The sequence below is a fragment of the Seriola dumerili genome, unplaced genomic scaffold (genome assembly GCF_002260705.1).
Source record: "Seriola dumerili isolate Sdu_G_001 unplaced genomic scaffold, Sdu_1.0 BDQW01000121.1, whole genome shotgun sequence".
Lineage (NCBI taxonomy): Eukaryota > Metazoa > Chordata > Actinopteri > Carangiformes > Carangidae > Seriola > Seriola dumerili.
This window is the reverse complement of record NW_019174376.1, coordinates 166105-190489: the sequence shown is the minus strand read 5'-3', so window position 1 is coordinate 190489 and position 24385 is coordinate 166105. Positions and strand designations below refer to the sequence as shown.

The following is a 24385-nucleotide window of genomic DNA, read 5'->3' as shown; positions in this document are numbered from 1 at the left end:
TCAGCAGCATCAATACATATTTAGAGAGCTACTCTGTTTCCTTTTGTAACCTGTGAACCAGCCCAATTCCACAATGATCCAAAGTTCATAAATTTTCCAATCCAGTGTTATACGAACTTTGGCTGAGATGAGGTCTGATGAATGATGAGGTGACACAGCTGTATTTTTCATACTTTTGTCTGGATTCCTTGATAATTGTAGAGACAGCAAAAAGTGACTGTGTGCTAGCCTGACGCTGACTTTGTCAGCTGGTGGGAGGGGTAGTGATTCACTCGGCAGCCAGTTTGATCCTGCTGTGAGGCGGGTTCCCGTGTCAGGAAGCTCCAGCCTGGCCACCCGCCCACCAGCCTCACCTTGCACCCGCCTACCGGCGCCCCACCGCTCACGCTCTGGCCCTTAGAGTGGGCGGGGAGAGCAGGCTGGCAGGCCTTGGCACGGATACATTTTGGCAGGAGCTGCTGTCCCCACACTCCGCTGAGTGAAGTGCTGACTGCAGTGCAGAACATAAAAGGCCTGAGGCTTCTATCGCTTCCTCTTGTGGCCTGCAGGCCTGTGTAGAGATGTTGGCTTCAATTTTACTTGAAACTGTAGTTGTCTTTTTGGCAGTCATGGCAATGGCCTCTCAATTCATCTCCTATATATATATATATATATATATATATATATGTCTTCTGCTATCATTTTAAACAGTTATGAACCCTTAACAGCCCCCTCCCAAGTGCTCTTTTATTTCAATGTGATATAGCAGCCAGTTGTAAAAGCTGTTGACCATGGTCATCAATTGATTCAGTGAACTTCCTCCTCTGTGATAATGAGATCTGTTGAAGGCAATACCTGACTCACAGGCTGGGATACACCACTTGTGCCGCAACACTTTTTCTTCTAAGAATCCTTTATAATGCAGGTAACACTGGACAATGATGGGTTGTTGATCCCTACACACATTCTTAGTCATAGCCTCAGGCCTTTGAAAAATCATTTAATCACTGTGCATTGTTGAGGCTCTTCAGTTGATCATTTTGGAGGAATATGAGAGGCCAAGGACGTCAGATGTCAGTGTAGTCAGGGTTGTTGGGTAGCTAGTTTTCCTCTTGTTCTCTAGTTAGGTAAGGTTTGGCCGTTCTCCCAGTTAGAACTATAGAGTAGAAATAGTTAGCTCAATGGCATTAGTAGTGAAACTCATAAGACTGTAATAACTGGGGAAAGGGTTAGGATCTGCATTACTATGTCTTTTCCAGAGCTGTCCATTTATGTGGTGACTGAGATCATCACCTCCAGTGGGCCGTGCCCTTGCTTTGTCACACATCTGTAGCCTTAACTGCAGTGGGCAAGAAAATCAACCCGTGTCACAGTTAGAGTTATAAACTGCAAGGAGTTTGAAGCACATTTCAGAACAACTCATAACTGGAAAAATCATTAGCTAGTTCTTAGATTCTTCAGAGGGGAAGATGAAGGGCCATAGGGAGCTGCTCAGAAACTCTGTAGTCATCGTTTCGTGGCGAGAAAGATTTAGACAAAAATAACAGTTTGCTTTCCATGTGTATTAACTTAGTTTTCCCAGTGAATGGCCTTTTGCCCTCTGTTATTTTTCTACTTGGTAGGCTGCCACCTTTGCGTAATGCAACATATGTACAGTAAGAGTGTCATGTTGTTGAGAATATCTGTGAATGTTGCTGCACCATCATGGATTCTTTAAAGATGGATCAAGTCTGGTTTTTTTTATGTGTTTTTGACCAAATTAATATCAGGTATATTTTTGTAGCAAAGAACAGTTTTAGTTTTAGATAAAATGTGTCAACTGATTATCAACATATTATAATTTAATTACTGATAAAAACCTCCATCACCATCAGAAAACACTAATAACTTGCTCTTCAAAGTTTATTCTGGTCTGTTGCTCGTGTTTTTTTTAAACTAGAGAAATCATCAGAGCCTTTGTGGGCAGGCAAAAACTGAGTTGCATTGCCAGGCTGTGTCAAACAAAGGATAATACCATTAGACTCAGTCTATAAAAAATTGACTGGCCTTTTTTTTTTTTTTTTTCTTTTACCTTAATTTATTAAACACATAACACTCTTTTGTTTATATGATAGATGTTCATCTTATAACAGAGTCATAATGCCCTCTGAGGTGTCCTTATACAAAAAATAATGGACTAGGTGAAAGGAACTCTTATACTGTATTACATTGTCAAAATATTTGACACAGCCTTGTGTATTGTTTTCCTCTATACTCGGACATCTCTCATCATGTGTGGTGGCTTATTTCAGGAAAAATAAAAATGCCACAGAAGAAACAACATGTATTTTCAATGCCAGCTGCTGTTTTTTTTGGGGGGGGGGTTACTGAACTTATGCTATGTGTACACAGTCATCATCTGGGTGCTTTAGCTTAGTGATTGGTTAGGTTAAAATCAAATCCTTCCCTCCAGAAAACTGCTAATAAGAAGGCAATGTCAGGCTGAATAATTGAGGAGTAACATAATGGCCATTCAGTGTGAATATCAGGCTACCTTTGTTTACATTGGGATCACAGATGGTGCCTTTTAACATTGCCTGTTGTACGTGCACTGATTTTTGCCCTGACAAGGAGGAGGAGAAAAGAGCGGAGTGCACTGATGAATTCTGCAAGCTATAAATAGAGCACAGTCCTTGGAATCTGCCTTTAACACTGAATCTGCCCTGTTAAATTCATCTAAGCTGCATTAGAGCGGCTATTGCTGCCACTGGTTCCATCTGTATATAAAATATAATTTAAGTATTTCAAGTAAACAAGGTGTGGTTTCATTTTAACAAATATCTTTTAGTAGGTGTGTGATTGATTGATGTGTTCTTTTTTTTTTTATTTCTTCTGGTCTTTTTTAAATGTAATTAATAATATTCATAATTAAGGTAGCCTGCTCTCCCTGAAGAACGGATGCCTCCTGTGAAGCTTGCAGCTAATTTATCTGCCAGCACCGTAGCGTACACACAGCGTTTCCTTTTTGGAAATGAAAGGGAAAGAGGCAGCAAGACTAATTAGCAGAGGCTGGAGAAGTATCTTTTAAAAAGTCTACAGCAACCTGAGACTGCTGATATGGTCAAAGGTTTGCAGCCTGACTGAGTTAAGCCCTCCACTGAATATCCACTTAGAGTGACTGGGAGCATGGCCATGCTGCCTTACATCCAGACTGTAGGTCATTCACATCTGATAGGAATTTTAAAAGTAGTAGTCTGGCCTTGATGATTGGCATGTTGATAAAATCTGCATGGCAAGTAATTATCGTGGGAATACGTCTGGCCAATGTTGTTCCATTTCTTCTTTGTTTTAATCCGCCCTCTCTCTTCTCTGGCAACAATTTAACCCCCGTCACCTTCTGTGTCAGTCTCCTGCGGCTAATGGCTTCACTCTGCTCTTCACAATCCCTGCTTTTCTGGAATGAAAGCTGAGCAGCCGTGTCGTCTTTACACGACTCGGCTGCTGCCTGGCATTAAATGCTGCTTACTGATAAAGATGTCACCGTGGTGGAGGATATGTAGGAAAAGGGATTTTTTTTTTCTTGCACGATGGCTGTCTCTTATCCCAGAGAGATATTTGATCATCCTGCTGGTGCGTCCTCAGTGGGGTCAGCGGTCTGTGAGAGGGGGACAATGACACAGCTGTGGCAGCCGTGTGGAACCAGTGATGGATGACATGCCAAAATGGGCTACGCTGCCTTCCCAGGCGCCTGTATTGACAGGCACAGCTCTTGCATCTCACATTCAGCATCAGCAGGGCTAATCGCGGGTCATGCTGGCCACAGATGTGACACGTGAATATCGCTTCTGTAATTGCTCATTTGTCAACGTCAACTTCTCAAAGAGCAGGTTTTCGGAGCCACATTATTGAACGTAACTTGCAGTAATGACCAAACATAAAAAAAAAAAAATAAAAAAAAAATGAATACAATTAAATTAAATCTCGAAAAGAGGCAGCGCAAGCATTTCACACTTTGTTGTCCTTTGCAGATTCACCTGAAGAAAGGTTCTTCTCAGGATAAAGCATTGCTGCTGTTTGTTTAAAGCAGCTTTAATCAATATTTTTATATCAGAAAACACATGACTACTTGTATGTGAAAGGGATCGCTTGTAGTGATGAACCCACAAGACAATTATCACCTGACTCAGTTCTGTGGAGCATTTTCTCAACATTCATGACATTGCTTTACTTTTCCAGCTTGAAATTTTAGGGTTTTCGTTTGCTACAGAACAAAAGGCAAAAATCACATACACTGTCCAGCACTGGTACTCTCTTTATTAAAATCATTCCGGTCCTGAGACCTTTATCAGGACCGAAACATAAAAAACATTTTGTTTAGCCAAGGGCCACTTACAAACAGTATTTTGAGGGATAAATATGATGACAAGTGTAAATGATATTATATTCATTTTTTAAAGTTTTTTTTTGTGTGTGTGTGTGTGTGTGTGTATGTGTGTACTGAGTGGTTATAATCCAAGCCTTGGCTCTAAGCCTTTCAGCCTGTGCTGCACCAGCCACAAGGCCACAGCCTCTCCCCAACAGTTAATTGCATCTGAATTAGTCCATTAATGTGGCCGTGTAGAGGGATGAAGGGGTGCACGGAGGTGTCTGGCCTCTTTTGACCACTGCAATGTATTATTAATGGGTCAGCAAGTCTGGCAGCTCTGCATTAACTTGGCTAATGGACTGTAGGGTGGGTGTGTGATTCCCTTTCAGAAGAAAATCAAATCTAATACACATTACAGAAAAAAAGCTTTTCTTAGGCTATTTTCGGAGTGTGTCAGTGAGAATACAACAGCCATTAAAATTGAAGCATTGCCTCTTGCCATTCCTTTGTGGATTTGCTCCCTGCTGACAGGTTACTGTGGGGAGTCCAAGGTTACTCTGAGTCATCACCTTCTGTGTGTCATGGACATGTAGAGTAATGTACTCTGCTAATGAAAAGCTAAGTATCAGATCAGATTAATACGGATGATGGTAAACGGCTTATTTTTTCTCTGCTTGTGTAGTAGCCTGGAGGCCAAGTGTATTCCAGAGCCTGGGGATGACTGTAGTGAATTTAGGAGTCAGTTGCATGATGAGAACACAACTGTATAGGAAAATGAAGCTCTTTATGTAGCACTGTGTGCTACTAGACACCCCAAATTTTTGACAGATATACTAGCCTCTTTGAAAGTGGGCTCAACACGCATGGTTGGGCTGTGATCAGCTCTAGTAATGGACAAGCCATTTCCTCAGAACAAATTTCATATGTTGTATTTGACTCTGATGCTAGAATTCTAAGTTTGCCCCCCTAAGTTCTTTGAATTTCCATCTGTAAAGAAGTGATAGTGGTACATAGCTTTGGTCACTGTTTGTTTCTCAACAGACAACAGTTAAAAGAACATGACTATGTACAGATAGAAGGTTAAGGAGTGCATGTGGCTGTTTTATTCATTTGGAGCCTGATGGTAACATGCATATTGAGCAGCAGCGTAAACTCCATAATGTTTGTGTAGACATGCGGGAAAAATAAAAGGTCAAAATGTCTCAAGTTTTCTTCTGCTCTATATAATGTGTTTTCAGTAGGACTTGTTTTATTTAAGATTTTATCTTCCGAACATCACATTTTACACTCTTGGTATTTAGATGTAAAATTTTGCTCCTTGCTACTTAAGCCTCCAAAGAAAAGAATATACATTGAAAGAGCACACTAAAGGCTTTCTGGCCCGTTACTTAATTTGTCTAACTCTTAAGTGGACAGTTGGCACTACCCTGTCACTATTAGTATCTGCAGTCAGTTTTTCATTGTTAGTGGGCACTGTAGTCAGCAGGCTGCTGTGAGCCATTGTCAGAGGATAGCATCAGAGGCTCTTCTTCTGGCTGATAATTAAGTGGCGTACTGACAAACGGCTTTCATCAGATCCCTCATGTGGAACTGAGAGCATGCGAAGGCTTTCAGGGAGGATAAACCAGAGGACGTCACTTTGCCTCCAATCTTTCATGGCCTTGTGCTGCCTCTGCAGTGGAGAAGGAAAGGGGGAGAGAAAGTGCCCTGTGTAGCACAGAAGAAAAGTGTGATCCTGCAACGCTCAGAGAACCAGACTCAATTTGCAGCATTGTGCAAGGCAGCTCTCTTTCCTGATATTGTCAGTCTGTACTGTACCAGTTTCCCAGTTTGTCTAGATTGACCAAGCATACAGTATGTGCTTGGTCTTTTTTCAAATTTGAGAATCTGTCACTTATTTTTGTTTCCTCAAGGCTGACATAAGTTGTGATGACTTTAGGCACTGAGTGCATGAGGGTAGATGGACTGACAGGGTTTGAGCCAGCGCACGTTGTTATGACAGTGACATAAAATGTCCCATCATTATAACTTCCCTGCGCCCAATCGGCCCCATAAAATCAAGGGTAGGATCAATGGCAGTGGCAGGAAACAACGAATGAAAACTGTTGTCTGTTACCTAGTGAATGTGCATTTCAAATCATTGTCTGGATGCTCAGCTGAAGATGGTTTATGAGTTAGCTAATGTTAGCTCAGTAGCTTAAGAGTCTAAGCTTTCAACAGGATCAATTTAGATTATATCGGATACCTTCGGCTTTAATTATCAGACATGACTTACCAGTAGTTGCCATAAATAGAAACTACAAAGCAGTTAAACATAATTCCACTGTTTAATGATTTGAGCAGTGAAAAGGTCATTTAAAAATTTGCAGTATTGTAGCTGTTGTCCATAATTGTGAGTTGTTCCAATTTACTAGCTACAGATAAATTCTTTAAAGTTAACTTCAAGTAAGTAAACAATAAAGCCCTGTTGTAATAAATAGGTCTACTTTCTCGATTGCACTATTTTAATTTTTTTATTTTTTTGTTATTTCTCTATTTTTGGTTCATATGATTTTATAATTCCCTAAAATATATATAACCGATATATCCATTATAAATTTTCATATCATTTTAATATTAGTTTGTAGCACTCAACAGATATACAGCTCAGACTATTATTTATTTTCCCCCTTTCATGGAACAGTGACGGCCTAGAAAGGAACAGGCAGGCCTATTTGACCCCCTCCCTAGGCAATCCTGGCATAAACACTGGGATGACCCCAGATTTCCTCCATCAGATTTTTGCATACTTTTATTTTATCTTCTTTAATCTTGCCACGTCTCAACCTTTTCAGTCCAGTCTAATCTACTGTGTTGTACTGACTGGTGCACTGTTAAAGAGTGTTATCTATCATTCAATCCTGCCAATTTCCAAAGAGGTCTGTGCCGATTATCATTTCTCCTCAATTTTTCTTGGTTCATTGCCAATGACAGCCGTGTCGAAGGTCAGAGATGTTCTGAAATAATCCACTTAATGAAATCATGCTACACTTTTGCATGCTGCACCGTGCAATGGTGTGGCAAGTGTAGCAACACCAGAGGTTGTACAAAGTGCTTTGACTGTGTGTGGTTTGGCTCTGAGCAAGAGAGTGAGACAGAGTGAGAGAGGCACAAATATCGGTAAAAGAGAAAGAGAGACAAAGACAGATAGCTCTCTGAAGGACTGTGATCAAATAGGCCTCATATGAGTGGCTCAGGGCTTTTGTTGTAGTGTGACCTGCCATTCAGTGTTGCATTAAGTGAATTTTCCCCCACAGCTTTTCAAATCTGCAGTGACTGCCTCCCAATTTATGAGGGGAATGCTCGAATTTCAAACGTAGCATTCAAGCCAGGGCTGTAACCTCGAGTGCACCTAGAAAATAATGCAGAAGTTTGGGTTTTCTTCCTTGAATTTCTGCAGGTCCATTCCAAGGTTGGCCTTACAGCAACAAAGCAGGTAGAGAAGGGAATGTGGGTGCATGTGCCTGAGTGAGATTGAGTTCAGAACACTTACATTGGAGCTTTTGGTCTCTAACCCCACTGCTTCTGTTGAAAAGGGAACATCCTTGGTGCAGCCTTCATAAACTTCTTATATGCCACTAGAGAACTATGGGGGTTTTGTATTGGCTCAGCCTATTGTCTGAGCTCTATAGGATGCTATATCCTTGGATTACCCTCAGCAAAATTACTTGGCAGATAAAGTTAGATTGCTTTGTTTACTTGGCAGTGGTTTCAGTTAAGCTCAACATCTATTTTACTATATGTTTGCAGATTTACTTGGTTAATGTTTATGTGAGAGTGGTTAATATGTAGACAGCTCAATATGGCCCACTGACGTTATCAGAAATAGTCTTAATGTTGCTGTAGACAGCTTGTGCTTGTCTGGAATAAATGTCTTTCCTTACACTTCTGTATGATGTGCTTTTCTTCCACTGATGAAGCACATTTTGTTCCTCTGTCTAATCTCTTTAACTTTCCTGCCGTTTGGATATATGGGGCTGGCCTCTGGAAACAATACACCTGTGGAGGCCGATGCAAACCAGCAACCTTAGCTGTCATCTCAATTGGCTCCCCTGTAGTTGCAGGCGGATTTGACAGCTTTGATTTCTTTTTTCCTTTGTTTTTATTTTCATAAATTGTAGTATGTAGCTCTTAAAAAACCCTGAATAATAAAGTCCTAGCATCTCACTGTTGCAGATGTTCTGAAAGTTTTTTTTGCCTTCACTGTTCTCACTTCTCCTGATAACATGTTCTTTTTGAGTCCACACATGTAATCGCTTATCAAGCTAATTTCTTTCTTGCATGTATTGACCTCATTATATGAGTCTGCCAGTGAAAAATGGGTTTAATTTAACCAAATGCTCACTGTTGTGGAGGGGGGGGGGGAAATACAATTTCCCCATAGTGTCATCTCTTTCTGCAGAAGTAGCTGTTGAGTTTTAATTACTATAATACCTCAGTGTGCTACACTAGATGACCTGGGTCTAGATAGTAAAAGTTAACAATCATTTTGATTTTCTGGTTTGCCCATTTTCTTTTGTCTATGCATTATGGACAAAGACATAGAGCCCTCTGAGTATGCAGTAACAGGTTATTATATTGATGACAGATTTCACCTTGGCATGTATTTTTCTGCGGCAGGCGAGCAAAGTGTTCATGTTTTATTAAAACTACATACAAGTGAGTAAAGATCAGAGACTGAGGGGTTTAAAACCTAGCATGCCAACACATTACTACTTGATGCCAAGGGAGGCAGATCAAATGCCTTTGAAGATGTTTAAAAAAAATCTAGTTGAAAATCGTTATAGTTGACTTCATTGGTATTTGAGTGTAGGCTTTGGGTCTCTCGGTAGCGTTGCAAGATGCGAGAGAGCTTTGCAGTGTGTTGGGCGGCGTGTGTTGGCAGATTTCTTGAGTCTGACAGTATGGTGTCGGTGGGGGAGGGGTCACTGTAGTCAAAAAGGCTTAAGTACTACTAAATAGAATAAATGTGCCATTAATAGGTGCTTTGTGCAATTGTTTTTGTCACTGCAGCCCAGAAAAACCTACTCGACAGTCACTCTTGGAGCAATTTAAGCAAGTTTGTGTCATGATTTTTGATCGTGTGTGGTAACACAGGAGGTGACAGTGGTACTAAGGGTTCAAAATGTTGAGGGAGAACCATACAGCATCTGGCACTTCTTTGTCATCGCCCAGAAGATTTTCATTCAGTCAGTCAGAAGAGCCTAGTTCCAATGGTCTTAGGGTCACAGCTCCTCTCACAGCCATCAGGATTAAATCATCTGATGATCGCACCTGGACGAACCTACCTTTCTCTACCTGTGTGTATGTGTGTCCAAGCATGCATTTTTTTTATTTTATTTTTTTTAAGTGATGGCTTGCTGAGCGAATGCTGTGGCATCCCACATGCCTTCCCACACCCACTACAAATAGACAACGAAGGTGCTACATTCCGTGGCCTCAGTGCAGATCCCCGAGGCTGAGGAGTATGTTCTGTGTTGGTGGGCATGTCACAGGGTCCATATGAAATAACAGAATAAAAATACAGTAATCTACCTGTGTGTGTGTGTGTGTGTGTGTGTGTGTGTGTGTGTGTGTGTGTGTGTGTGTGTGTGTGTGTGTGTGTGTGTGTGTGTGTGTGTGTGTGTACTGTAGCTCTACTGATTCACCTGTTTCCTTTATTGTGTGCTTGCTTGCTAGACTCGGTTCTTACTCTTCATGTCAATGATGTGCTTGCATTCTTTCTATCTTTCAGTCTGTCTCTTGGTCGGGCTTGGCAAAAAAATGTATTGTCAATTGGAGCGATGTTGAGATATTCTATTTCACAGTTCCATTCCCAGAAATAGATTCAAAGATATTCACTTTACTAATGTATGTACAACAAAAGACAGAAACAAATCACATTTGTGGAACTGGAACTGGGGAATGTTTGGCATGAAATATTACTGAAGAAATTAAGCAATTATTAAAATATTTGCAGATCCATTTCTCTGTTGATTAACAAATTGTTTCAGCTCCAATGTTCTGATAGTGCAGATGTAAAGATTTGAGATTGGCCTCCTTCCCAATATTTTCTTCTTTCGTTCTATGAGAAAGCCTGTCTCTTAAGATTGAATGTGTGTAGGTTTTAGCAGTTCTGATTCTGCTTATTGATCTTGGTTTCTGTAGAATTGTGGCACTGATTCATAGCATGTTATTTAATAAGAAAAATAAAGCATAATATGTTGAAAACAAAAACCACCTTTTTATTTCCATTTTCCATTTCCATATTCAGCAGAAATAGGCTCCCACAAAGTGATTGAATTGCACCATATCACTTTTGTGTACAGTGACACTGGCGGCTCTTTCAAGTCATATTTCTGATCTGCCACGTTGTAAACACTATACGTTCATTACCACAACCCCAAGGTCTTTCCTTCAGTCTGCCTTTCTTTCCATTTGTCTTGCTACTCTTCACTTGCTCATTCACTCGCCCACTCAGTGACCAGTCCATTCCCAACCTCTCTTCATTCGTTCATTCAAGATATCTTATTTCTGTATTTCTGAACAGATTTGAAGCATCTATCTCAGCAGGGGCTCAAGTCTTTTATATCCCTGCATCATTCAGACTAGCCGACAGGTCAATTAGAGGTTGAGGTCCTGTCCTCTAAGCGATGGTTACTCGCAAGAATGTTTGCTTTGGTTTGTCTGGTTTGTCAGTCTCCCTTCCTCTGTACAGACATTCCATACAACATATTAGATGTGGCAACACAGGCCTTTATAATATTTTTACGTGGCTGTTTTCTTTATCCTAAAAACCCTGTGGTACATTCTGTCGTCTGTTTCATTGATGTTAAAAGACATGATTTTGATTTCATACAAACTAGGGTAAGCTAAAAAGGGGAGGGGTACTCTGAATGGGTATGCAGTGCCACTTGAACTAACCTTACTTTACTCTGAGATTGAAAATGTGCATCCTTCTGCTTTTCTCAACAGACCTGCTCTTTATTGGAAATGTAAATTGAACTCAGGAATATTTTTTTTTTTTTTAACCTGGAGTTAGGGGTGGGCGATATGACGATATTAGATCGTGAAGGATTACAACGTGAAGACGATCTTTCAAACTGCAGAGATCGTGGGATCGTCTAGGGCACATTCTATAAATTGAAGTTCTATGCTGATGCACCGACGCACCAGACGTATTGACGTCGCAAACCTGACCGACCAATCAAAGCGAATTACGGGCAGTGACGCGCTTTCCTACCCGCCTCCTTGTTTGTGTGTGTAGCGGTAGCACATGGAGAGCGATGGCTGAAAGTCAAATGGAGTTGGTCGCTAAAAAAAATTCCACCTCCATTATATGGAATTGGTTTGGATTTTCCGCAACTGATCAAGCGCAAGCAAATGTAATTTGCAAAGTTTGCACAGAAACCGTTCGCACGTCGGGTGGTAACACGACGAACCAGAATGTTGTTATTGTTTACCTTAAACTTTACGTTGTTTGCACATGCAGGCAAAACTGCGACTATTTGAAATAAAATCTGTTAAGAAAGGTTCTTTGGTCTAAATTGTCTGTTTTTCTTTTTTTCCAATTCAAGATCGTGATAAAATCGAAATCGTGATTTTATTTTTAAAAAATCGTGATATGATATTTTTGCCATATCGCCCACCCCTACCTGGAGTGTTTACCTTTATGAGAAAGTCCTGTTGTGGAGGTCATTGTAATGTTTAACTACTGGTTCCTGACACTGTTCACCACCGCCTGTTTTCCCACACACAGCAATACAAGGGAGAACACTTTGATCACACAGGCAGAAAATCCAGCAGCATTTAAGTTCCTCACCGTTTGGAGTTTAATCTAAACACTTTAAGAGCATCTCTAGGTCATCTCAGACTCTCACTTTGTCTCAGGAATGCTTCAAGTAAACTCACAACTGGACTAATACCTCTTGTTTTTTCTTGTTTTTTTTTGTTAGTTGTGGGAAATATGAGAGTGGGCTGAGTGTTGGTTGGTGTTAGCACCCGCACAGTTCATTTTTACTTTTTTTAAGCTTTGTCTAGAGGCAGAAAGTTGCAGGTAGATGGTGTGAATGTGGGAAGGCCAGGAACCTACGGGGACATTGATTTATTCATGTTGGACCACAGTGTGACTCCTTCTCTCCCTCAGTCACTGGTGTTCGTCGCTATGTCATAACTGGTATGTGCGCATACGTGTGTCTGTCCCAGCATGCCGAGTTTGCTCCCTTGGGTCCCTGACCATGTGCACAGGGTGCCTCCTCCTTCCCAGCTGTGAGGAGCAGGGCTCTGACATGGCCTGTCCCTTTAGCTCACTCTGAACGTTTGACACGCCGAGCGCAGAGGTCAGCCTGACCTACTTTCCCCTGGCGGCCCTTCTGCTGAGCTGCAGCGCTCCTCAGCAGGGGGGGCAGCGAGGGCGGAGCTGCTTACGCCTCCACTGCTGTCCTGGTGTGTTAAATCACCGCCATTTGTTAGGAGACACGTTCCAGTGTGTGTGCGTGTTTTTTTTTTCTTTTCTTTTTTCTTTTTTTTTTTTTTAGGTGTGTAGGAGGCATCCCACATACACAGACACACACACACTCACACAGGCTTGTACTGAGGTTGGATATGAAGTGCTCTGTGGGGGTTGCAGGTAGATGCTGGGCAGCACTTGGGCAGGACCCCTGCAGTGAGCTCTGTCTGACTCACTTTGTGTACCACTGTTCACACCCTCTGACCTCCTCCACCTACTTCAGTTTCCTGTGTACTGTAGATTCGCTTATACCCTTATACCAACTTATAGCCTACTGTCTTAAAGCAGATACTTTGTACTCTCATATACTTTGACGGTAAATCTAAGGAGCTGTTGCTAAAAGGCTGAAACATTGTTTATATACGCCACAGTAATTTGCCTTAATTTCTCATCGGTCTGTTTTTGTCTTCGTCTCCCTTTTTTCTGCTACTCAGCAAATACTGCCGGATCTATCAAATACAGAGGCTGTCGCTGTCATCATGTTCTCTTTTTTTCTTCCTCTGCTGCTGTTGTAAAATTTTAACATACCCCTATTGTTGTGGTTCATCTCTTTGCCTACAAAATGACCCACAGCCTGTTAGTTTCACACACACAAATGTGTCTAAGGCAGTGGAAAGACTTTGTCGGACACAATATGGGACATCGCAGGCACAGGGCCTGATAGGAGGAGCAGCCAGGCAGAGTTCATTAAAAAGTAAACTTCTAATGTAGCGGCAGGCATTGGCTGCTTGACTGTATCAATGATTTAGGTCCAGCAGAAGGTCCTTAATGGATAGAGCCACCTCTCTGCAAGTTCAGCTGCTTCTGTTCGCCTAGCATCAAGTGGCACACACACTGAGACACACATAGAGGCTGTGCGGGGAAAATGGTTTTAAGTACTTAAGTGTGTATGGCATTGAACAGATTGCATCACACACTCTCCCGCTCAGACACTCCCCTGTTGGACATGTCTCAAAGTTTTAAAGTGGCATAGGCTGGCTAAATCGAGAGCCTCATATCTGTTTGTCACCATCTACTATGCATGGTCACACTCTGTGTTCACATTGTTTTATTCATCTGAACTAATGTCAAACTGTGACGAGGCAAGGCACAGAGTGCGGCCAAAAGGACAAGGCCTGTATAATGGTGCTGTCACTGCAGCCTGTACAAAGGAGCCAGGGATGAGTGTAAGCAGGATCTCTAGTCATGTTTATCTGTACTAAACGTTGGGGTCAATCAGGAAGACCTGTACTCTCACTTACTCTTACTTTGCCTGCCTCACAGTGTTGAGATACATATGTCAAGTCTGTGCCACTTTTCAGATCCGATTCTACAGATTAGCTTTTTCTGCATCATGGCAGTGCAGGTTCTCACTTGGAAGAAAAGTGGCTCTCGTGTAGCTGGATTACATTCAGCCACACAGAGCTCTGATTGCAGTACAAGCCTGGATGCTTCCATATCTAGTTTTTAAGATCCGATAGCAGTGTGACCAAAATATATTGTGGTTTGAATCATTTCCATGAATGTATTCTTGTGTAACAGAGACTGTAATGGTTGATAACGTGGTTGTACAGTACACCTGTGATAAAACTTGAAATACGATAGACTAGAGCTAAACACTCAGTAAATGAACTGATCAGCTGACCGACTGAAAATTAATAGGCAACAATTCTGATAATTAACCTTGACAGCTATTTATTCAAATAAATGTGGCAAATATGATCTGTTTCCAGCCTCTCAGATGTGATGCTTTTCGGTGTTTTATATGATTTTACAATTAATATAATTATAATATATAATATATTAATAGATTAATCGAAAAAAATAATTGGCAGATTAATTCAAATTGAAAATAATGATTAGTAAGATAGACTAGACACTTTTTAAATCAGAATAGCTTCTTTTTTGTAGATTTCTTTTAGCAGTTTTGAGTCAATTTTGTTTTCATTCCTGAATGTCTAATGTGCAGGTGTAGGAGAACCTGACTTGATATAACTTGTGAGAGGTTTTGTCTCTTATTACCCCATATTTTCTGCTGTGGATTCAGTCTCTTCAGTTGAGGTATTTGTGTGATACTCCACCCAATATCTTTTGAGTATCAAACACTCTGCCTTATGGTCTTGAAAGGCGACTTTTAACATTTTTGCTCCCTAACAAAGAACAGCAGCTATGCTTATCCTGAATATGAGTCAGTTATATTGTATTACATTGGTGACAAGACAGAAAGTGTTGAAATATCCTGCAGTATGATCCAGTTCTCTGCTGTCATTCTCATACTCACTATGTTGCAAAATGAGGCTTATTTATGCTGCTTCCAGTAGAGTTTTACATCTACAGGAAAGGTAATATTGTGTCATGGAAGGAACTGCCTTAGCCATATTTTGGTGAAATGATGACTGGAACATGTTGAGCATACAGAGGTACAGCGTAGTGGTGGATTATGATTAATGTGTGTTAAGATGTTACATTGGACATTTTTTGTCTGCCCTGAAAACCTGTGATTTTTACATTTTTTTTTACATTACATTGAACTGTGCAGATGCTTTTGTCCAAAGCAGCTTACAGTAAATGTTCAGCCTTGATAGGAAAAGATGAGTTGTCATTGAAAAGTACAACCGTGCAACAACTAAAAGCATGTCAGTGCTACAGTACAAGTGCTTAGGAGAACTTTTTATCTTTTTAAGAAATGAGACATAAGTGGTTTTGATTTAGTCTGAAAAGTTGGGTTTTTGGGTTTATGTCGTGAACACATTTTTGAGGATCCATTTTTACATGATTACCAGCCATGACAGCGGGGCTGGTATTGTTTTCACCTTGTGAGTCTGCATTGTGTCATCATGCCAAAATGTGGTCCTGGAGACACCCACTGTAGCGGGAACTACCACAGTGGAGGTTTTCAGTACTCCGGTGGTTTTACGTCTGTGAGGTTCAGATCGAGACGAGTTCGAAGGTGGGCGTGGTCCAACGCATGAGTGCTTGAGTACTTGCGTATTAATGTAGTAATGACTACTGAGTACTTATGGGCCAGAGCATCAACATGCTGACAGCTGTCGTAGCTGGTGTCATCACCATCACAAGATGAGCTCTAGTTTTTTTCTTTTGTTTTTTTTTTTTTTTGTGAAACTTTTAATAACCTTTTTTAACACTTGCACGTTGGATACTCAAAAGATAGATTTAAGTTTAAGTTTGACTTTCAGAAAATATTCCCTTCTGGCACATGAACAAAATGATTTTGACTGTGACACCAGTTTCCCCCCCTCTATATTTTCTGTTGGAGAACAGTGTTAGACTTCTTTTGGATTGCACTGGCATTTCAGAGTGATTTAACCAGCGAGATTGACAGCATTACAATGAGGCTGTCATTATCATCCCTCCTGTGGTATAATTGCATATAGTGTTGAACAAGCAATCTCTCTCTCTCTCTCTCTCTCTCTCTCTCTCTCTCTCTCTCTCTTCTCTCTCTCTCTCTCTCTCTCTCACTCTCTCTGAATGCCTCTCTCTACTTATCTCCTGCATCCGTTAAACTCATCAGAGAATCCTACAGCTTTTTAGTGTGGCCATCTGTCAATACCACTCCATAAAGTGGAGTGGGGAAACGTGTGCATCCATTGGCTCTTGTAAGCCCTCAGCTGGCCTGCCTCCAGCTGGTTCTGAGGGCCTTGCTGTGGCTGGTTAACCCAGGCCTGGAGCGTCACTCTCCAGCCCTTGTGGCTACTTAAGCCCACCTCGCCTCCCCAATCAGGCAGCTGGATGAACCTCCCTCTTCACCGCTGTGGAGTAGCTTGTAACACTGTAATGAGTTAACTTTCAGAATGATCTACATAATTTATTTCCTGTCCCCACAGGAGGCCGCTGAAGCATTAATTAATATCAGGCCTTGGTATCAGCAACCATCCCAGTGTGGGATTCCTTCTGGCTCCTATTTTTGGCACCCGTGGAATTCGATATGTTGTGCAACCAGAATGCAGATTGTTGGACATTGATGAAAGATATTGCCTCCTAATGGCTTTGTACACAGATTGAGCCCCCGTATAGGTGTGTAGGGTGAAATCTGGACACAGTTGTAGGCCAGATCTCATGCCACTGAAACAAGCTGACCTCCATGACAGGAGCTGTGACTAAACCTAAATGATACATGCCACCAAGTTGTGTACCCTTGTTGCTGCTGGCAGTGATATTCTCCACACTCCTGTACTACAGACTTGTTTGTGTTAAGCTGGTTTTTGACATGTCTTCACTCACCTTGCCACCTTTTTTCTCTCTCTCTCTCTCTCTCTCTCTCTCTTTCTCTCTCTTTTTCTCTGTTTTCCCTTCGCAGAACTCAATACGGCACAATCTGTCATTGAACAAGTGTTTTCTCAAAGTGCCTCGCTCCAAAGATGACCCAGGAAAGGTGAGCCTTTTATCATGAATTTAACTATAAAGACAGAAGAATGCATGTTGTTACAAACATAATACAAATCAAGGAATATGTTTTTATGTTTTGAGTAAGTAACCATTGCTGGTAGAATTCGGTGTTACAACATTTTCTTTTGTATGTGTATCATGCTATCTCTGGTAGAAAAATGTTACCTTTGAATGGCTGCCAGGACTCTGACAGTCTGGAAATGCATGGCATGCTTGTAATCTATTATGAACCTCCCACCCCCACAGAATTGCATTTCAAATGTAAGGATAGACTAGTTTTTTTGGATCTGCACAGACAGCAGATGTGGGTGAGGAGAGAAATAAAGTCAAAGAGAGGTAGACACGGGGCTGTAACAGGGTAGAGGGTCAGGTCATTTCCAGAATCTGGTGTCTCTGAAGTATTTACTGAAGGTGCTGCACCAACTCAGTAAAATAAAAAATAAAAAAACGGACCTCATTTGCTCTCTACTCAGCTCCCCGTCTCCCATTTTTTTTCTCTGCAAAAGAATGTATAGTCCAACATGTTAATTTGACATTTGAATCTCAGTAGGACCACCGCCAGTTGCTTTTTCAGCCGGATTTACTTCACAATCTCTAGCGACATCAACCTGATAAGCAGCATCCCCTGATCCACTGGATAGTTCATGAAGAAGGAGCCTATGGGCCTATATTTAGTATGATGGTGTGCATAGGTCTAACCATATGTAGCCTAACCCAGATTTCATCCCAGCACTGTCAGAGCATACGCTACATATGCTTAGGGAACCGCACAAATAATTACACACACACACACCCACACGCACATACACACCGACACATGCATGAAGAGCTACGCCTAGCTGTGTAGAGGATGGGGACTGAATGCTAATTTCATGTTTTGCTGTAATCCTCTGATATTGACACTCCTGGGAGCTGCTCCACTAAATACAAAATAATCTATTGCTGTATGGATCCCATTCCAAATGCATGGCCAACATGCTCGCATCCTTAATGTTTAATTTGGAATTTTCCTCACTCCCTTCCCCCCCGAAGACAACTTCAAAGAGGCGCTAGCCGCTCTTGATATGTTGCATCAATATTGTAATGTGGCAGGAATATGAGAACTGCTGGTTGGATGAGATAGGAGAGTCATGTCGCTCTCTGTCTGTCTCTGACTCTGAGATGGTGTAAAAGATGACAGTTGGTATTGTACATACACACACCCTGTCTACCTCGGAGGTAGAGATGCAGCCTGTGAAGGCTACCGTTGATAATCTTTATTTTAATTGGTCTTACGTCTCAGCCTGAAGTTGCCAGGATAATCGACGAACTTTTTGTGTTTGTCCTTCCTATATTTACACACAAAAGTGGAACTAGATGACATAATTTATGTTGATGTATGAAAATGAGCTCCGTCATTTACGGGAAGAGAACAGGTAGAGTACATCTGTTATCAGGATCTGTTTTTTTTTTTTTTTTTGTTTTTCTTTTTTTCAATCTTTACTGCGGCCTTTGTTTTATCACTGCAGAGAATATTGTGGCTTTGCTATGTTGTTGCCCCAGACTCCACGGACTCACTTTGTTTGGCATTGCTACAGTATATTGCAGTATATTTGTGAATAATTTAATGACTCTTTATATGTTTTTCTTTTTTCCTGCCAACTCTCTGGGGGTGGGTGAAGGGAAATGCAGAAACTCCCCTCCCATGAGGTTAACTTAAAGTGTTTTTCCCCCGCTAATTATAAAAAAAAAAAAAAAAACGGCACACTGCCTGGCTTTGTCTCTGTGACTCCTAATTTTGAAACATCTGCATTTGCACCCGTGCATTTAACTCCTGAATCTTAACAAAGAGATGGATCACATGTCGAGAGGTGCGTCTCACCTTTGCATATCGTTGTTTAGTTGAAGCCCTTTGTACAGAACATGGGAAGTCTAATGAGGTTTCTGCTGCATTTCACTGTAGCTTACATCAATATGTGATGTTTCTTCATCTTTGGTTGATTGTGCTGTGAATTATTCTTCCCTCTGAGGAAAATGTTAATTGACCCCAAAGCCTAGCACATATTAAAACTTATAATTTTAACCCCCTGACGAATATAGGCCAACTTTGGCTTTTCATTTTAACAACTGCAGCAGTGGTGTATGTGAGCTGTGAATATAACGGATTTACTGGCTTTAACAAGAGCAGGTCATTGTGTATGCAGCAGTTATTGTATAGATACTTGAGATACAGAATGTTCTATGGCCTCTCTTGTTGTTCAGAGAATTTCTTATGAAAATATCAATTATTCTCTCTGCTAAGGAAGTAATTTTAAAGGTCCTGATCTCACTTTCTCTTGACAATTGAGATTTTATCGGGGGTCATATGAAATATTAAAAATAAATTCAGATCTTGCAGGGCCTTAGGGTAAAAATCTCATTTTTAACAACTGTAAGCTGCGTTCCTGTTGGCTTCGAGGAGGAACACCATTGAAAAATAAATTAAATGGGGCCGAATGCAAAGATAAATAATGCATCCTGGTTGTGGAATTGCTAGCTGCAGCCCCAGAGCCAGCCCCAACTGTTCTTTCCTTGATTAGCCTTGCTCAGACCTCAGAAGAAAGCAACACGGCAGGACTAGCACTGCCTCGATTCCTGGGCTGAGACTGTGGAGCCTTCATCCTTGGCAACAGCGCTCTGACTCAGTACCTGAGGCTGAGGAAGTACAGCTTCAGGAGAGGCTTAGCATTTCACCACCAGCAGCTGCCCTCACCAGCCTCTCATTGAGGAGCAGCCGCAGAGGAGGAAAAGCCAATCCTTTCTTACGAACAAAGCCAACCCACACACCGCTCAAACTCACAGCTATCAACTCAGATAAATGCATTGGCTGACAGACTTTAGCAGAGCAGATGAGGCCTCAGAGTTTTAATAATGTTGCACCAAAGCAGTGCCAAATAAAGATCTGATGTTTGTGTCCTGTCATGCCGGGGAGGAAAAGGCTCAGTGCAGTGCAAACATCCCAATCTGTTGTATTTTATCAGCTCACAGGTCTTTCCTCTGTCTGCAGGGCTCTTACTGGGCCATCGACACCAACCCAAAGGAGGATGCCTTGCCTACACGGCCAAAGAAGAGGCCGCGGTCTGGAGAGCGGGTGAGTCTGATGAGGGAAACTGTGCATGTTCCCAAGAAAACATTTGTTTTTCTTCTGCTAAGGCTTTTGCCTCCATCTCTACTTGGTTCAGTATTTTTCTGTGCTTCTGACTCGCTACTTTTGCCTAAGTTTTCTTTTCCTATTGCCCTCCTTTCTCTCCCACTTTCTCCCACTCTTTCTCTACCACATGCAGTCACACACATGCAAACACACACACAGACTCAGTAGGAGTTCATATCCAGACTTTATGTAACTGCCTCTCCATGCTGCTTCGGTAGCCTGTCATGAAGTGGGCTCCTTATTAATAAACTATGCCCCAGGCAGCCATTACATACATTACATTCTGCACTCACTTTTTTTAACAAACATCAATTAATGCAGAGCTGTGTGCGCCGGCTACTCTGAGCGGTAGCTTTTGTCTTTAATTATGGATGAGTTTCGTCCAGCGTTACGTACAGCTGTACAGGTCTTAGTGAGCTGCTCAAATTGACCTGGCCCTGGGGCATCCCGACTTAGTGGGCTCTTGTCTCCCCCCTCCTCACAATGTGGCTGACCAGAGGCTACAAGGAAGGGAGGATTCTGTTAAGCTGGCGAAGCAGACTCATGCGCACACACTAACGCATGACATTGTCTCTAATGCACACAAGCCCAGAGACAACATAAACTTAACATGCTATTCATGTAGTAGTCCTGCAGCATCAAGATACAGTCACATTCATTAAGAGCTTCTCTTTCCTGGTGTGAGATTTTATTTACAAGAAATATAGGGATACAGGAAAAGTGCATTGTTTTTAATATGCAGCTCTGCCAACAGATTCAAGTGAAGCTCTCCTGATGCAGTTCTGTTCATTTGAGCATGACACAAAAGAACGCACCAAGTGAAGAGTGTGTTTTCTGTAGGACACATGCGCCGTGCTCACCCTTCCCCCTCTAGACATTGTCTGCCTACAAGGCATTCCATTAAGAGTCTCAGACACTGAAATTGAGAGTTTGTGAAATCTCATTTATGTTTATCATGAATTAAAAATGGTATTCTTGGCAGCCAATCCTCTTACAGTAAGCAGTTTTGGGAGACAGGCATGGCAGAGTTATCTCACCCGACAGTGAGCCTATACAGCAAGACGAGGGTGTGTGTGTGTGTGTGTGTGTGTGTGTGTGATTCTGTGTGTGTGTGTGATTCTGTGTGTGTGTGTGTGTGTGTGTGTGATTCTGTGTGTGTGTTTGTGTGTGTGCGCACGTGTGTTTGTCAGTGTATATGTGTGAGGTGAGGGTGGGGATGGGGTCTGTCTCCATCTTCTCAGAAAGCACAGTTCAAATGTGACCTAAATAAAGGTGTTGCTCTGTCATATGACAATAGTTCTGGTTTATTTCTTGAATCTTACAGATTGATATGTTTCTGGTCTAAGCAGAAGATTTGTCACAAACATAATACAGGTCTTACCATGTAACCTGCAGTGGGATCTCATGTGTTTGATAATTGGATAATGTTAAATTTTTTTTTTGTCTGCCTCCACACCCCACCCCCAACCCCCACAGGCTTCTACGCCGTACAGCCTGGAGTCGGAGTCTTTGGGGATGGAGTGTATGATCTCTGGAAGTGCCTCTCCAACGCTGGCAATCAACACTGTGACTAACAAGGTACTAGAACCAGCCATCCAGCCTCCAGCTCCAACACACACCTGGCTACACGGCTGCACCCTGACCCCACCCACTTCTCCAACCACCTACAGCACTATTCCCCACAGAGAGAGGAGCACTCTAGTGGAGGGGAGATACACGCACACACACATACACGCACAAGCACACGCTCCTATGCCTAAAGCTTCTCTGCAATGCAACCCACACCAAAATACACAACTATCTGCACTGCAGCACCTTTTTTCCTCTACAACAACAGGCAGCAAGCTCTTGTTATGTTCAGCACGGAAATATGATGCTCACACTGATACTTAGCGCTTTGCAACCTGATAGACCTCACACAGTCCCGTGCACACTTGTAATAGGATACTCCACACGCTGCATGGGGTTTCTTTATTCGCACCTGTAGTGGAGGTTGACGCCCAGAGTCGTGTTTCTCATTCTGTGACCACATTACGCTGCTGCACTACAGGTGACCACCCCTGCTGCTGCCTCCGTCTGCTCTCAGTAGTTTTTTTTTATTTTCTAATATGTGTAAAAGCTTGGAAACACTTGTACATCACAGAGCAAAGCTACAGGGACTGCTAGCTGTTAGCTGTGAGTGTGCCTCTCACTCTGAAATTTAAATAGGCTTTTTAACCTTAAGCTCTCATCCTCTGGGCCCAGTGGGGGCAGCTCTCAGGAGTACTTTTAAAAAGCCTACAAGAGTCGCTTATTCATTTGCTGCAAGCGTTACAAAAAATGGTTTAATGTGAACAGGGGTGTTCATAGGAAAGACGAGTTGGTGTGTGTGTGTGTGTGTGTGTGTGTGTGTGTGTGTGTGTGTGTGTGTGTGTGTGTGTGTGTGGGTGACATGGCCTCAAAAGTCTGAGCATATGTCGGTTTGTGTTATAACTTGTGTGTACATGTATGTAGAGTATGTTACAGAGTGTTTCAGCTTGTTTTGGCACGTGTGTCATTGACAGTTTCTGTAGAGAACATGCATGTCTGCTTTCAGAAACATTTCGTGTGTCTGTAGGATACAGATTCATGGGCCTAAGTGTGGAGGAAGATGACCCCTTTTCATCTCTGATAGCTACAAACAAGCACTTGCACAGCACCAGTCTTCACCAGCAGTCACTGCCTGCACAATGAAACCCTAATGTAAAGAGCTGACAGTTTAGACTTCTGGCATCAAATACCTCCAGTCACAAAACTCATAAAAGCAAGAAGCAGAAAACATTAAAACAGCACACAACACGACTACTGTATGATTTCAAGAGCTGATGACAGGAAATTTAGATTTGTCTCTTTTTGTTCACTTGATTGTGACTAAAACTGTTACAGTAGGAAATTGAACAGAAGACAAAGTGAAATAGCAACAGATCTGAGGCCCTATCTCCTCGGAGAGAGCTTGTTTCTCACTGTCTTACACTGTAAACACACGACAGGCCACGCCTCTTTCGGTGCAGTGTGCCAAGCCACAGGAATTCCCTCTCTCTGTTTTTCTCTCTCTCCCTTTCTATTCCAGTCCCTCTCCCTCATTCCCGCCTTCTCAGATAGACCAATGGGAGACGCTGGCAGGACGACTACTGAACCAGCAAGAATCTCTTTTCTCTTTCTCTCCTCTGTCGGACATTCCTCACAAGATTGTACTACTGCCTCTCTTTTTCTTGCGCCTTTCTCACATAGGCTCAGACTTTTCTTCCTCCCCCCTAAAGGTTGTGTTCTGAGGCGGCCCTAAACATTGGCATGAATGTGATGAAACTTTGGCACTGAAGTGTGATGATGAAGGGAAAGAGGGGATTGTTGGAAGTGTGTTTGCTGATGAATAGTCTGGACTTTCTTCTCCTCTTCTCTCTCTATCTGTCTCTCTCTCTCTCTCTCTCTCTCTCTCTCTCATATCCCTTGCTTCTCTCTTCTTATGTCTCTCTCAGTCTGTTCAATCCTTCGTGCAGGCATTGTGCTGAACACTGGCTGGCATTGTTGGAGACACCTGGGCCAATCTTGCTTTGATTTCATAATCCATGTCTCATGCTCCAGATTAGGCCCCCATGTAAAAGACACCTCTGGCTTTTTACTTAATTCACTGCTAAGAATAGAACTCTGACTCGCTCGCCTGCTAGCTAACACTGTACACAGTATTTACTGTGGAACCGCTCCTGCCTGTATGAGCATGCTTGCCTTTGTGTGTGTGTGTGTTTTTGTGTGTCTGTTATCCTACATTTGTGCACATCTGTAACTGTAGAAATGTGTGTGTGTGTGTGTTAGTGCATGCTTCTACGTATACGTGGGTGGGATGTGACTGGGTGTTTGTCTGTGACGGTGCGTGCTTTAGTGGGCGTCTTGACTCAGGGGACTGTGGGGTCTGTGTAAACCACAGAGCAGTGAGGTTTTGAAATCATCACACTTTATGGGTGAG

General features: G+C 42.1%; 1 protein-coding gene across 2 annotated transcripts in view; it reads left to right on the top strand.

Moving 5' to 3' along the window:
• LOC111223956 (forkhead box protein J3-like) overlaps positions 1 to 24385 on the top strand; it is a 45519-nt gene that overhangs the window by 6999 nt on the left and 14135 nt on the right. For both annotated transcript variants that reach the window (XM_022748275.1, XM_022748274.1), the window contains exons 2-4: positions 17149 to 17223; positions 20263 to 20346; positions 21883 to 21984. In XM_022748275.1, the coding sequence (XP_022603996.1) occupies positions 17149 to 17223; positions 20263 to 20346; positions 21883 to 21984 (261 nt within the window). The remainder of the gene's footprint in view (positions 1 to 17148; positions 17224 to 20262; positions 20347 to 21882; positions 21985 to 24385) is intronic.